Source organism: Diplotaxodon limnothrissa, linkage group LG3 (assembly GCF_057381915.1).
Source record: "Diplotaxodon limnothrissa isolate DT_005_m linkage group LG3, D_limnothrissa_male_GT1.1, whole genome shotgun sequence".
NCBI lineage: Eukaryota > Metazoa > Chordata > Actinopteri > Cichliformes > Cichlidae > Diplotaxodon > Diplotaxodon limnothrissa.
This window is the reverse complement of record NC_140598.1, coordinates 21749943-21766538: the sequence shown is the minus strand read 5'-3', so window position 1 is coordinate 21766538 and position 16596 is coordinate 21749943. Positions and strand designations below refer to the sequence as shown.

The 16596-nt window shown below is 41.7% G+C and overlaps 1 protein-coding gene across 1 annotated transcript; it reads left to right on the top strand.

Annotated features, from left to right (window-relative positions):
• The first annotated feature begins 507 nt into the window (after window positions 1-507).
• Window positions 508-1656, top strand: LOC146634916 (macrophage mannose receptor 1-like). Its single transcript, XM_085343186.1, has 4 exons — window positions 508-835; window positions 932-1273; window positions 1359-1447; window positions 1531-1656. Exons 1-4 carry the CDS (start codon window positions 508-510, stop codon window positions 1654-1656), a joined length of 885 nt encoding a protein of 294 aa, XP_085199312.1.
• The last annotated feature ends 14940 nt before the right edge of the window (window positions 1657-16596 follow it).

Genomic DNA, 16596 nt, shown 5'->3' with positions numbered 1-16596 from the left:
TGGCCATTTTGGTTGGCATACCTGTACAGGCTTGCATGCCTCTGTGACTTGTATGTGCATTTTTGTTTTCATGTTCAGACTGCCTCTAGGGGAGAGCTGCCTTTTGTTTTGACACCCTTTTTTCTCCTGTTTATGTGTTGTTAGGTAGGTTATGGTTATAGGTTGTATATTTTGTTTTCTTTAGAGTTGGGTAAGTTTACTTTATTTTTACATCAGGGATGTTTTGTTTGTTATGTTGGCCTTGGCTCTCCCTGAAGTTAACTCTCAGTCTGTACAAAAAGTTCATAACTAGCTTTAAATAAACCTTTTAAAGTTACCATCTTGGCTCTTCCATCACTATTTACCTTTATGTTTGTCCTTTCACCCCCCCTAGACTAGCCAGGGGACTTAACATCCATGAATTGTCTACAAATCCAATTTCACCAATTAAAAAATGAATCCTTTCTCTCAGGAGGACTTTCCACTCTTCCTCCCCACTCCAGAGAATACCACTTTGTAAACCAGCTGATGACCTGGACTGAAGCTCAGAGTTACTGCAGAGAACACTTCACTGACTTGGTCACCATCTACAACAGCAACATCAACCAACTGCTTCTCTCAATGTCACCAAGGATTGATGCTTTTGCTTGGATAGGGCTCTATGATGATCGTTACAGCTGGAAGTGGTCCATGGAGGGAAAACTTTTTTATGTTGGCAGTAAAAATGAATTTTTGATCTGGGCTAACGGCCAACCAAACTGTGCAAATGCAAAGGAATACTGTGTGGCTCTTCAGGGACAAACACAGATGAACGATAAACCCTGTGGAGATTCTTACCCTTTCCTGTGTTACAATGGTAGGAAAATAGATTGTTACCCTAGTTATGTCTGCAATTTTACAAGATTCATAGTTCACCTATTTTAAATATAATTCCTCTATTAAACATTCACAGCCAGTAGTACAAGTTACATCTTCGTGATGGAGAATTACACCTGGTCAGCGGCTCAGTCGTACTGCAGGACATACCACACAGACCTGACCAGTATAAGAAGCAAAGAGGAGAAATCCATCATCACGCTCACTTTGAATGGATCAGGGGTTCAGTATGTGTGGATTGGTCTCTACAGGGATCCCTGGGCCTTCTGGTCTGACAACACCACCTCCACATTAGCTAACTGGGCGTCTTCTCAACCTAATAATTACAACTCACAGTACTGTGGAGCACTGAATTTAATGTCAGGGAAATGGGCTGATGACCACTGCAGCAGCAGTAACTATGTTTTCTGTTTCACAGGTGAGGTCCAGAATGCAAACACTGTAAGATCCTGTCATCATGTAAAACACTAATGTTGGTGTTGTTATATGTGGTTCATTTTTAGCAGTGACAAAGCAAACAGTGGTGAAAATGAAGCTTCAGTCAGAGGCAGACATGCACAGCACAGAGATCCAGCAGCAGGTTTCACAGCAGGTCAGCAGTTCAGTCACCAACACAAACTTGACACAAGTTCAAACTATGCTTCATGTTTTTCATCATCTGCACATTTTGTCCAGCTGTCAGGCCTCATGCTGTCAGAAGGACTGACAGACTTCAGGATTCGTTGGAGGAAAGTCCAGAGTTACCGTGATGACCAGTCAAAGAAGCAGGATGTGGACGGTGGCTGCAAAACTGAAGTCTGACTGGACTGAACCACTTCATGTGTGAAGTTAATAACATGCTGTGCTGAGTTGTCTCATCATTTAAATCTTTTATTTCAGAGTATATTGATTGCAGAAGTGCCACCAATAACTTGTTTGTTCAGGTGCGGTTGTAGTTTTTCAGAAAATCTTTTAATTAGAGGTCCCTGCACTAATTTTGTTGTTCATCTAGAAGTTTTTATAGGCTGTAGTTTCTTGAATTCACCTGTCTCAGCACTACAGACACTGTTCTGGCTTTTTGTGCAAGCAGTTTATTAGGATCCATATTTCTGTTTGATTGTGACCGTAACCTCTGCTGACTTAAAGAAATGGTAAACATGAAAGTGAGGAGATGCGAAGCAAAAAAAAAAAAAACTCCCCTGAACAAAACGTTGTACTGTTTATTTCCTGTTTTTGCTCAGACTGTTTGATAACCACAAAAATGTAACCATAAGAGTATCAGACCTTACCCGATTTAAATTTGGACGCTCACTTTCAACTGTGTGCAGTTTTAATGCAGGCTGGACGTCATCTTGACAGACACTTTAATTGAATTAGATTTTTCTCTGCTTATGAAAGTGGCTGTGATGGATTATTTCAGAAGGGATTTATTGTTTTCTTAATGGATTATTTTCATTAGAACACTGAGATAACAGATCTTCAGGGCTGATGTGCCCGTCTCCTCTCCAACCTCTCACCTCTTAAAGATAAGAACAGAGTCAGCATTAGCTCAGAGTAGATTAGTTAGACAATTGTAATTGATGTGATTTGATTATTATTCGATTTTTATTATCATTTCATTCTTCTTTTGTTTTTGTCCTGCTACAATTCTTTAAAAAAATAGCTGCAATTAAAATTTCATTTGTGAAAAAAAAATTCTCATTTTCTCTCAACCATTTATGAAACAGTAAGGGTAAAAATCTGAACATTAATTTGTCACAATCCAGAGGGGATATTTTGAAGGTTTTCCCTGTGGAAAAGCAAAAGTATAAGTTTAAGAAGATGTGCTCTTATTTCCACAGAGCACTGAGGTGGAAAACATTTTCTTCCATATCACCACCAATCTCTCTCCCTCCAAAGAGTGGAGATTAAATAGTGGATTAAATTAATAAGTCGAATTGATGTGATTCTATCATCCTTTTCTAAAATCAGTTTTGCTTTTGTTTTGCTCTAAGTTGCTTTAATACAATCTTCTAGACAAAAAGTCTAAATAATGAACATTCCTTTTTTAACTTTTATGAAACATTATATATATGAATATGAATATTAATCTATATTAATCCAAATAAGTTGCTTTAGCCTTTCCAAGTAATATCTATCTTTGATGGCCTGCTGTCCAGCCTCTGAAACCAAGTCAGATAAAAAACAAAGTGCCATGATCAATAGGGGAGCTGCCATAGTAGGTGTGACTGATACGATTTGACCCAAATCAAATCAAATCAAATCACTTTTATTGTCACATCACATGTGCAGTAAAAGTGAGACTACTCAGGTTTCTTCGTATCAGGGTGAGCAGGGAAGACACCTGGACAACTTGCCTCATTCACCCATTCACACACGCACTTTTTCTAAGCTTTTATTTCTATATAAATGCTGGTTATCTAACATTCACTCACATTCATATTCCGATAGCTACAAGGCTGGCCCCTGCTGGATGATCCACAGCTGCCCTCAGGAGCTCTGATAGACCAGGCCAAACACCTGGGCAACCTGACTTCTGTTAGTGTTCTTTGTTTTTTCTTTCTCTTGGGAAGTACAGGACAATGACTACCTTTTAAAAGATTTAATTCATTTCAGCAGTTGAAATTAGAAGTTCCAGCATGCTGGACCTCAATGTGAATCAGCGGTCTGCTTCACAAACATGATGACCCTGTAAGTGGGCAATACAGTATAATACCACAACAAAAACAAATACTATTATGACTCTTTTCTGGGAAACATGCAACCGGTCCTGCCATCTCCCGACTGGATCTTCTTCTGCACTTCATCCATGTCTGACCTCGTCTGCATCTGCTCCTTCCCCTTGAAAGAGATTTTCTTTTCTAACCTTGCTACATTAATATTATCTAGCAATTCTCAGTCTGTTGTTTTCTACTTATTCTCCAAGTTTTTGTAACCATCTGCTTCACCCTGCTGTAACAGTTCGTCCCAAACAGGCTCCTTTGCGCTGCATTGTGTTGTGTTTTTAAGAAGACTAGGAGACTCAGGTTGATTGTTGCTAATTCATTTCCTGAATGGAAATGTAATGGTGTTTGATCAGTGCAAATGGCTCATGACACACAATTTCACACAGCACAATATGGCAACATATCCCATTCTGCTTCAGCATACAGTTTTACACAATATTTAACAAATGAAAAATATATAAAACTGGTGTTGGACGTGTCCACTAAGCACTTATTACAATCTGTGCCCGTCAGTTGCTCAAACAAGTTTTATGTATCTATAATGCTTAACTATGTTGTGTGTGGAACAACACAACTAACCTCTGGTATGGCTACAGGAGGCAGCGATTACTGCAGCCAGCCTCACCTAATCGGCCACACCAAGAGGAAGCCGCTGTTTCCCAATTACACTGAGATTTGTTGGCAAGTGGAATAATACCATATAAACACTGTTACATCCGGGACAAATATCTCTGTAGCTCAGCGTGTTCGTCTCAATAATTCAATCCAATTATAGCACTGTATTGATGCTTTTGAACTTTGTTAAACAGAGTGTTTAATGAGCACAATTGCAATGTGTATATAAAAATTGCAAAAAGAGCTTTAGCTAATTATTTTATTCCTGACACCTTCAAAATCTGGAACAACATCAAAGACACGGTCTCCTACACTCCTCTCATTCTGGACCCAAACACTCATCCTGTCTGGAGATCTGACTAGTGTGAGTGGAGGTATTGAGCAGCTTCCTGATAATCCCTGCTCTGAGGGCTTTAACTCTGGTACTTAAAGCTGGGATGTCAAGGTTGGAGACAGTACATGGTGGAGACTGGGTGTGTTACCAGAGACTGTGCAGAGGAAGGGAGACATACAGTCTGGATTATGGAAAATATGGTTTGATGAAGGTAAATATTTATCATGGTCACCATCAGCTGTCACAGCTCTGTCATTAGAGAAGAAAAGAAGAAAGCTGTCGTTCTCATGATACTAACACACACATACACAACTTCACACAAACTTTCACTCGCAGTATATTTTCATTCATTGGCCTTGTGAGTAAACTGGACGTGTTTCCATTGAAGATGTCGGTGTGAGCGGAGCTGATGAGTTCAAGATGGTTAGTAGTGTGAATGCTGATTAAGCATTCACAGTATTGTTATCCAAATCTCTAATATTATTCCAGTTAATTCTGTATACGTTTTCTCCTTTAACACCATTCAACTCAAACCATTCAGCCACCATTAGATTCCTCTTCAAACATCTCAGTGAATATTCACTGAGATATTTGAATGTTAATCAATAAATCAATATTCAATATTCAATTAGATTCCTCTTCTTTTGGCCTTTTGTGCTTGTCTCTTTCTAACTTTTAAATATTCACTATATTCAATTTGATTGAATTTGATTGGTTTGAAATTCACAGAGATCCAACTGTTCCAATATTCCTGGCACATACGGGATCACTGCAGGGTTTCACTTAGGCTGCGGTTGTCGTTCTCTCCTGGATCGGCTGGAGCTTTCTTTAGGTGTCTTCACATCTTTTACAAATGTCCAGCAGGGATAACCACATTTACTCAGGGCCTTCTTAATATGATGTTCTTCTGCATTCCTGGCAGCTCTGTCTGCGGGGATGGCGTTAATTCTGTGTTGTAGCTAGATGGATCCATGCCAGCGCTTGCTGTTGCCAATAAACTGGAGCTTGCCCTATGATCGGAAGGTCTGTGGTTCAAATCCACCGAATGTCTATTCTGCTTCTCTGGTTAAATGCAGAGGACTAAGCAATTTCCTACAGGATAAATAAAGTATACATTGTTGTTATTATGATGAAAACATGAATGGGGAGGATTATGTTGAGCTTGATTTAATGGAAATTGACAGTTGTGAGAAAATGCACCGTGTGAACCACGAAATAAAAAGAACGGGACTTGTTATCCTGTATTGGTGAACAACCACAAGAGCAGATGAGAGATTTTCAGAACACCTAAACAGGAGGATATGACCCTTCCTGTGCAGTTTCTTACAGGCCAAAACACACGAGATAAAAAAAAGGCAGATCAAAGTATCCCCCAGTAGCTTTTTCAACTCAAGACTCTTCTGCATCAATGATCCTTTTGCCAAAGACACAAACAATTTTTTCTTTGCATAATTTGTGACCCAAATACACTTGCCTAGCTACTTTCAGCATGACAATACACTTAAGGAAGGCAAGTCCCGGGGAATTCCCAGGACATTTTCAGCTGCAAAAATGCAGTGGCCTGAAGAGATCGAAGCAATAACAAGGCATCAAAACTCGACTGGTCGAAAAAGTGCAACAATGCACATGTTTAACTAGAGAACTGAATCAGAGATTTACTCTCCTGCACAGCCAAGTTATTGACTACTTTTACAGTGTAAAGTATGCTGAGGGTAGAAGGTACTCCTGTGTCTGAGGAGAATGATAATCACACTGTGTTGGATTCAATAAACAAAAACATTAAGGCTCCACATAAACAACCTGAACTGTACAAGAAAGTAACACAAGTGCAAGAACCACTAACAGACGTGCTTTAATGTTTTTAGTCTGTATATTTTATCAGTAACATTACAATTTGTTCAAACACAGCAAACACCTGTCCAAAACAAACTTTCCCCAAATGGTAAACAGAAGTACTTACAGACCACTGACTACAGTTTGAGACCATTCCTGAAAAACCTGTTAAGCCTTTAAGACTCATTAGAGATAATGGGCTGTCATCCCATTATACATTCAATTTATAATAACTGTAGGAAGCATTCATTTAATATTTTTATAAACAGAATATTTCTTTATCGTCAGCTATCAGCAGACGAAAGCGGACAGCTCCACCGCGACCCCGACATCACTCCATGGCTGTATTAACCTCACACCAGATAAGAATCAGCTACACCATTTCCCTATCCACTCACACTAACTTGCATTAACATCTGTTTAACTTACCGGTATCAAATCGCGTCTTAAAGTGTGATTTCATAGCAGAATTAACACCGTCACTCTCCATCAGTGATTTAATTGGAATGTTTACGTTTTGGGTTTTTTTCTTCTCGATTTTTTTTCTTCTCTTTTCCCCCTCTTGGTTTTATGCTGCTCACCCCTGTCCTTGGTTTCTTTCTTTATTTCTTTCACTGCCTCGATCACCTGCTTCGACACTCATCCACAAACAACATCCTTTATTTCGACACATACGCACCATGCGCTCAACGGCAGCACATTTACATCAGTCAGACAGCGCACACAGTCGTATAGGATACACACACTTAAGCCAAGCCTACTCATATTAGTAAATATGCACACACATAGTCAGACTCAGGGAGCATCTCGCCACACATTTTTTCTCTCTCTCCTTCTCTTTATTTATGAACAAGTGACGTATTCTCTCCACCTGTCTAAGCGACGCACACAGCATACATCCCTAGTTATTAGTTATACACAAACATCTATGGGTACCAGGCACGTGCAGGGGGGGGGGGGGGCTAGAGGGGCTTGAGCACCCGCCCCTTTCCTGATGGGTGCCCAAAGTGCCCTTTTGTTGAGTCAACTTTTTTAAAAAATTATTTATTTATTTCTTTATGTGTGTGTGCGTGCAGAGTCCTGTCTGTGCCCCTCAACAATAATATTTAACTATTAATCACAATTTTGCTAAATAAAAGGATTTTGCTTGCATCAGTCACGTGATCACATTTAACCAATGATCGCCCTTGATGGCAGAACGCGCTGGTTACGAGCCGGGAACGAGCTCACAAAGAGCACGCGCATTTTTAGCGGTCCGGAGCTGTAGGAGAAACACAAGTTAACTCAGAGACACAGACTGATGCGACACAACCAGTAAGTAGGTGTACAGCGCACACTGTAGTGTATAGCACACAGGAGTATTGGCTTATTACGTACACGTTGGTAAGTTGTCTTGTGGCAACTGACGAACTGAAACAAACGAGCGTGCTGTGTGTGCAACAGCGCGACAAACATTACCTGTCCTTTTATTAACTGCACAGGTAGTGCTGGTCACAGCTGCTGGCTACCTGTGTAAGGCTGTCATGGGTCTGTAGCTCTGTCACCGTTTTAGGGAACATATTTAGTTTTAAAGTATTTAGAAACATATTTAGTTTTAAAGTAAGTTTCCGGGCTATTTCACTAAAAAACGATCTAATATGCATGTCCACATAATAATTATTATAATTATAATATATTAAAAACACACGCTGTATTTTAAAGAACATACATTAAGAAGAAGATTATATTAGATGTATATTTTAAATAAGACAAAATTTGGATTTTACAGCAGTAAAATTATTGTATCTCTACAGTTTAAAAATGTAATAAGCTTTGCCCTGCACAGAGTGGATAGTGAAACAAATGGAATCATCATAAATACATTATTTCATATTTATTACTTCCCCCTCCTCATTGCTTTATTATTGTAGCTCTAGTAATAAATAATAATGTAAGGATTCTGGATCAGCTCCATGATGCCCATAGTATATACAGTATTCTGAAGAAGGTCTAAAATGTCATTGTGTGTGTGTGCATGTGCGTGTTTTATTTAGATGGATTTTAAAAAAAATATTACTCATGATATAACATTGTCCAGACATGGCTGGTAAGGACATGAGGAGGAAACAGTAGGAGCTGTGTGAGGCTACTAAAGGCAGGGCTATAACATTTTTCTGTCATCATTTTATTATAGATTAAGTGTAAGAGTTGTTAGGTGTGGATAATTAGATTATAGTTTATTGCAATAGCAAGTTGTGCCTTGTTCTCACATAGCAAGTGGAGAGTGATATATGAAATTATGGGATGGAAGGAAGAAGAGAAGCAAAGAGTGATTCACAGGCAGAGCCTAAATTATTTCTCACAGTTTTTTGTTGCCTTATGGTTCCAAGCGCTGTCACCAATCTTTGCATTTTGTTATTATCTCATGACACTTGTTTAATCAGCTACCATCTCTCCTATGGACTTTTTAATGTCTACAGTCTAAGATCAACACAGCCCTGCCCTTCCCATATTAGATTCTTGATGAATGTGTGTTGTTGTTATTCAGCCTGGTTCAATGTGCCCCTTTTTAACTTTGAGCACCCGCCCCTTTAAACCTCTCTGCACGGCCCTGATGGGTACACTGAGGTTCGTTACATGGAATATAAATGGAGCTGGCTCCAGAGAAAAGAGGTTAAAAACATTTAACCAACTCAAAAAACTACAGGCAGATATTATCCTTTTACAAGAGACCCACAGACCTCTTAGAGGTTCGAATGAACTTAAACCACCTGAGTTTCCTAATGTGTTCTCAGCTTGTTATAATTCTAGACAAAGGGGAGTAGCAATTTTAATACGTAAAAATATTAATTTCACAGTACTCGATACAGTTATAGATCCAGAGGGCAGATTCTTAATCATTAAACTATCTATACTTGATAAAAAGCTATGTATTGTAAGTGTATATGGTCCAAATGAGGGATCAAATGTTGATGATCCCTCATTCTTTCACGGTTTTTTCAGTGCACTCTCATAACATACTGTGAGGTCCCGCCTCCATGTACTTGTGCAATTAATCGCTAGACGGGTATATTTATAAATAATATTACATTAGGGAAATTTTCCTATACATATTTTGACCTGGGGGTAGAATTGATTGTGAAATGGAAAGGGAAAATGCTTATGAACTTGCAATTTAAAAACATGATGCATTTAAGGTAACCCTTTTTCATTTTTATTTAAGAAGAGAATTTGTTCCTCTGTGCGATGGCTGAACCTGTTCCTTTTCGTGGAGATAATTTCTCGTGCCTTATGGAAAATCCCTTCACATGGCACAGAAGAGGCTGGAGCGCACAGAAACTGGTAGAGATGCAGTTATACAGTCTACCTGGGCCCCACCAACTATCAGCTAAAGAGAATAAATACATTAAATTGCTGCACATTTTGTAGACTAACATTTTAAGATTATTTAAAATATATAATATATCTTTTTATAACATTAAATGTTATGAGTCAAACAGAAGTCTTTCTAAAGTTCCAGCCATCCATCCATCTTCATCCGCTTTATCCGAGGCCGGGTCGCGGGGGCAGCAGCCTAAGCAAAGAGGCCCAGACCTCCCTCTCCCCAGCCACCTCCTCCAGCTTATCCGGGGGAATACCAAGGCGTTCCCAGGCCAGCCGAGAGATATAATCTCTCCAGCGTGTCCTGGGTCTGCCCCGGGGCCTCCTCCCGGTGGGACATGCCTGGAACACCTCACCCAGGAGGCGCCCAGGGGGCATCCTTGTCAGATGCCCGAACCACCTCAGCTGGCTCCTTTCGATGTGGAGCAGCAGCTGCTCTACTCTGAGCCCCTCCCGGATGGCCGAACTTCTCACCCTATCTCTAAGGGAGAGGCCAGCCACCCTTCTGAGGAAGCTCATTTCTGCCGCTTGTATCCGCGATCTCGTTCTTTCGGTCACTACCCACAGCTCGTGGCCATAGGTGAGGGTAGGGATGTAGATCGACCGGTAAATTGAGAGCTTCGCTTTTACACTCAGCTCCCTCTTCACCACGACTGACCGGTGCAGCGTCCGCATTACTGCAGCTGCAGCCCCAATCCGTCTGTCGATCTCCGGCTCCCTTCTCCCATCACTCGCGAACAAGACCCCGAGATACTTGAACTCCTCCACTTGGGGCAGGAACTCATCCCCGACCCGGAGTGGGCACTCCACCCTTTTCCGGCTGAGAACCATGGCCTCAGATTTGGAGGTGCTGATCCTCATTCCCGCTGCTTCACACTCGGCTGCGAACCGTTCCAGTGCGAGCTGGAGGCCCTCACCCGATGAAGCCAACAGAACCACATCATCTGCAAAAATCAGAGATGAGATTCTGAGGCCACCAAAGCGAAAGCCCTCCGCCACTTGGCTGCGCCTAGAAATCCTGTCCATAAAAATTATGAACAGAACCGGAGACAAAGGGCAGCCCTGGCGGAGCCCATCACCCACCGGGAACGAGTCCGACTTATTGCCGGCAATGCGAACCAAGCTCTTGCAACGGTTGTATAGGGATCGAATGGCCCGTAGCAATGGGCCAGACACCCCATATTCCCGCAACACCTCCCACAGGACACCCCGAGGGACACGGTCGAATGCCTTCTCCAAGTCCACAAAACACATGTAGACTGGTTGGGCAAACTCCCATGCACCCTCAAGTATCCTGGAGAGGATAAAGAGCTGGTCCAGTGTTCCGCGACCAGGACGAAAATTGGGCAGTCCACAAATATAATCAAACAGTATATGAGCGACTTTGGTCTTTGCGATGCATGGCGCTCCCTTCACCCCAACAGTAAGGAATATACTTTTTTCTCACATGTCCATCACTCCTACTCTCGTCTGGATTATTTTTTGGTCAGCAGCTCACTGCTGAACGACATTTCAGACACTGAGATTCACTTCATATTTGGACTATAATGACACTCCCGAAACATCAGCTTCTGTTCTATGGGAAGCAGGGAAAGCTGTGATGAGAGGTAAAATGATTTCTTTCTCATCACACAAAAAGAAAAAAGAAAACAAAAATATTCAGGAATTAGAAAAAAACATCAAATCACTAGAAGAAGCCTACGCGTCCCACCAAGATCAGGAAACATTAAACAAAATACGCAAAACAAAACTAGAATTAAATGAGATAATTGATAAAAAAACAAAATTCTTAGTACAAAGACTACGCCTACAAAATTATGAACATGGTAATAAATCCGGTCAATTTCTAGCAAACCAGCTAAAAATAAATAAAGAAAAAACAACTATATTTGCTGTTCAAGATTTATCTGGGAACACAATATATGAACCGATACAAATAAACAACATTTTCAGGGATTTCTATAAAACATTGTATTCACCACAAATAAACCCATCTAAAAAGGAAATTGATCAGTTTTTGGACAACATAACTCTTCCAAAATTATTAGACACTCAAGCAATGGCACTGGATTCACCACTGACACCAGGTGAACTCCAGGAAGCCCTGATAAGTATGCCCAATAATAAGGCTCCAGGTCCAGACGGCTTTCCTGCAAAATTCTACAAAGAATTCTGGTCGATTCTAGCACCAGTTTTCTACAGAACGTTGTTGGAAATTAAAGAAAAGGGCAGACTTCCATCAAATATGAATTCTGCAAACATTAATCTCCTGCTAAAACCAGGCAAAGACCCTGTATATCCCTCAAGCTATCGTCCAATATCCCTTATAAATGTAGACCTTAAAATAATCTGCAAAGCTCTCTCAAAGAGACTGGAGAAAATAACCCCCCTCTTAATTCATCCTGAACAAACTGGTTTCGTAAAAGGTAGGCACTCATCAACAAATACACGTAGATTACTTAATTTGATAGACTACTCATACAGTAAAAACCTAGAAACTACAATATTTTCTTTAGACGCAGAAAAAGCATTTGACAGAGTTAACTGGAAATTTCTATTTGCAACTTTACACAAATTTGATTTTGAATCCTCTTTCATTAACTGGTTAAAAATATTATATAATTCCCCAACAGCTTGTGTTAGAACAAATGACCAGACATCCTCAAGCTTCTGTCTCTTGAGGGGCACCAGGCAGGGATGCCCACTCTCCCCTTCACTGTTTGCAATTTTTATTGAACCACTAGCAGCAGCAATTAGACAGAATTCAGTAATTAAGGGCATAAAATGCAAGAACGTGGAACATAAAATCAGCCTTTATGCGGATGATGTGTTACTCCATCCATCCATTCGCTTCCGCTTATCCTTTTCAGGGTCGCGGGGGGCGCTGGAGCCTATCCCAGCTGTCATAGGGCAAAAGGCGGGGTACACCCTGGACAGGTCGCCAGTCTGTCGCAGGGCTAACACACAAGGACAGACAACCATTCACACTCACATTCACACCTAGTGACAATTTGGATTAACCAATTAACCTATCCCCACAAGCTGCATGTCTTTGGACGGTGGGAGGAAGCAGGAGTACCCGGAGAGAACCCACGCAAACACGGGGAGAACATACAAACTCCACACAGAAAGACCCCGGCCTGATGGTGGAATTGAACTCAGGACCTTCTTGCTGTGCGGCAGCAGTGCTAACCACCGTGCCACCGTGCTGCCCATGATGTGTTACTCTTTCTCCAAAATTCACAAACCAATATCTCTGGGGTGATTGAATTGATAAACTCTTTTGCAAGAATATCAGATTACTCAATTAACTGGTCAAAATCTACAGTCCTACCGATTAATTACTCCCTCCATAATTCCTCTTCTACACCACTGCAATCGGGAAATATAAAATATTTAGGTATTAATGTTTCTCCCAAGCTTGCAGATCTAACTAAATTAAACCATATCCCACTTTTAAAGAAAGTAGAAGGAGATCTGGCTAGATGGAAATGTCTACCCATATCACTCATGGGAAGGGTTGCCGCTATAAAAATGATGGTCTTACCAAAAATAAATTATTTATTCTCAATGATCCCAACTAAACCGCCACAAGATTGGTTCAGATCTCTAGATTCATGTACCGTATTTTCACAACCATAAGGCGCACTTAAAAGTCTTAGATTTTCTTCAAAAAGTACGGCGCGCCCTATAGCGCAGTGCGCCCTGTGTGTTGTAAGGAGGACGTAGTAGAGAACACCATGAGAACGCTAAAGGGTGAAGTGTGTGCGTTGACTTTATCGCACATACCTGTATAAAAGAACAGGTATGTGCGTTATGCAGGACATCGTTGTTTTAACAACCCTGAAAGTGGCAAAGAGACACGCTTACGAAGCACAGTTTAAACTGAAGGCCATCAGCTACGCGGAGGAACATGGAAATCGAGCAGCGGCGAGAGAATTTAAGATTAACGAATCGATGGTTCGCAAATGGAGGAAGCTAGAAAACAAGCTCCGGCAGGTCAAGAAAACGCAGTTGAGTTTCCGCGGACATAAGGCGAGGTGGCCCGAGTTGGAGGAAAGACTCGAGCGGTGGATCATCGAGCAAAGAACGAGCGGGAGAAGCGTTTCGACGGTCACCATTCGGCTAAAAGCAGTTTCACTTTCACTTTTTATGAAACGGTGCCATTTTTCCATCCGGACCAGGACTACGGTAGCGCAGCAACTTCCAGCGGATTATAAGGAAAAGCTGGCCATCTTCCGCTCCTACTGCAGCAAACACATCGGCGACAAACACATCCAGCGATGGATGACGGATGGAGACCACAGTTTCACCAAGAGTGGAAGGCAGCGCCCGGCGAGTTACGCCACAATTTGCCAATGGATTGTAGATGCTTGGGCTAACATGTCTGCTGGCACTGTTGTTCGAGCTTTCGCAAAAGCCGGCATCATTTCCGAGGAGCCGCATGGCACGGAAAGTGACTCTGACAGTGAAGAAAGTGAACCTGGCATGTTTGATGGAGATTTAGCGCAGCTGTTCAATTCAGACCCAGAGGATGAGGACTTCGATGGGTTTGATTGATGATAAAAATGTGAGTACCAAACTTTGTTTTGCTCCTGCTTTATTTTTAAATACGCACACTTGTATGCTTGTGTGTTGTTGATGATGACGATTACTGGTAATAAAAATGTGAGTAAGGTACCGAACTCAGGTTTGCTCCCGCTTTATTTTTAAATACGCATACGGTACTTGTATGCGCCCTATGATCCAGTGCGCCTTATGTGTGTGTTAAATACAGTAATGGCACACATAACTGAGACTGCGCCTTTTAGCACAGTGCGTCTTATGGTCGTGAAAATACGGTATGTCCAAATTCCTTTGGAAAAATAAGCCCCCACGTATAAGCTTAAAAACACTACAAAAGACCAAGGATAGAGGAGGACTAGAACTACCTAACTTTCAGCACTACTTCTTAGCCAACAGGCTTCAGTTTATCTCAGGATGGCTAAAACATACCCTCTTAGATGAACCTTGGCTAGATGTAGAACAAGCACTTTGCAATAATCTAGAGATCTCAGACCTACCATTTATCAGCTCAAACATCCAACGACATGAATGCTTTAAAAGCATCAACATCAGCTCTTCTCTGACAGCATGGTGGGAGTTTCTAAAATTGACGGCGTCTTCATTAATCCCATGCAAACGTACACCTATCTGGAACAACCCTGACATATTACAAAACAATAATATGATAAACTTTTCAGATTGGAGTGGTAAAGGAATCAAATATTTAGAACATATACTAGAAGGAACAGAATTTATTTCATTTGATGGACTAGTTACACAATATGGGATCAACAAGAAAAGATTTTTAGAATATCAACAAATTAAATCCATAGTAAAAAAGAAATTTAAACCGGGTCAAGTTGAACTACAAACACCACCAAGTGTGGTTCAATTTCTTACTCTTAAACCCCCCAAATTACTATCCAAAATATACAGAATGCTTTCTAAAACAGATGAATCAATATCACTTCCTATTGCAAAATGGGAAGTGGATTTATCAGTTAACTTAGACCTAAACTTCTGGTCTCAGATTTGCTTAAAAACCTTTCAGCTAATTAGAAATCCCAGTCTTCAATTAATTTAATACAAAATATTACATAGAGTGCACTATACAGGTCATCGGATGTTCAAGATGGGCTTTACGTCTACCAACAACTGCTCACACTGCCAAACCAATTCACCGGACAATTATATTCACGCTCTTTGGTTCTGTCCACCAGTTCAGAAATTTTGGCGCGAGATATGTGAAGACTTATCAATGTGTCTGAAATGTAACATTCCAACTTCCCCCTTAGTGTGTTTGTTGGGCAGCTTAGATAATGTCACTTCAGAAAAGAATATAGCCCATATGGTTTTCACTGCCCTATGCATAGCCAAGAAAACAGTCCTCATGAACTGGAAAAATAAAAATAATCTTAATTCTAACCAATATAGAAATTATCTATTAGATTACATTAGTCTTGATACAGCCTCTGCCACCACATCAGATCAATTGCTCTGGGCTCCTTTGATCAGCTCCATCACCTAGTGGGGGTGGGGGGTCATAGTTTGGTCCCGCCTTCACTGTTGTGATTGGTGTGGGGGTAGGGAGAGGCTTAGGGCGTTGGGGGGTTCCTTGGGGGCATCTTCCTTGGGGGCATCTTCCTTGGGGAGATGGCCAATTAGGGGCTCTGTTGGCTCTTAGGTGACGGTTTCCTCGTGGATTGTCAGCCGGTGATCAGCTGTGATCAGCTGATCACGGGGCCGGGGTTAAAAGAGAGACGCCACCCACCTGTTCGCCGCTCAGACATCATTCTCTTCGTGTCAGGAGCTCCGAAACTCTGCCGACGTCAGTCTCCGCCTGATTCAGCAACCGTGAGTGTTTTTCCCTTCAATCCTTTTTCTCTTCCTGGCTCGCACTGCTAACCTCTCTCTTGTCTGGCCAGGCTCAGGAATGGGCCGCGGCTCTCTACTACAATAAATCGGCAGCTTGCAATGACTATGCCCTGTTTGTGGAGGAATTTAAAAAGACGTTTGTTCCCCCGAGCAGCGAAGTGGAAGTGGAGTCACAGCTGCTTCATCTACGCCAGGGCAGCCGACCCGTCTGTCACTTTGCCTCACAATTCCGCACCCTGGCCGCCAAGCTACAGTGGGGAGACGCTTCTCTGCGCTCTATTTTTCTGGAGGGACTGGCTGACTACATCCGAGACGAGATGACCGGCCGTGAGGCCCCTAAAACCCTGGATGAGGCCGTGGACCTCGCGCTGAAGACCGACCAACGTGTGATGTCGCGGCCTCGCCATACCCCTCGGGCCTTCAAACCCTTCCAGCCTCAGAGGACCACGTCTTCGCGACCTCCTCCCCCCTCTG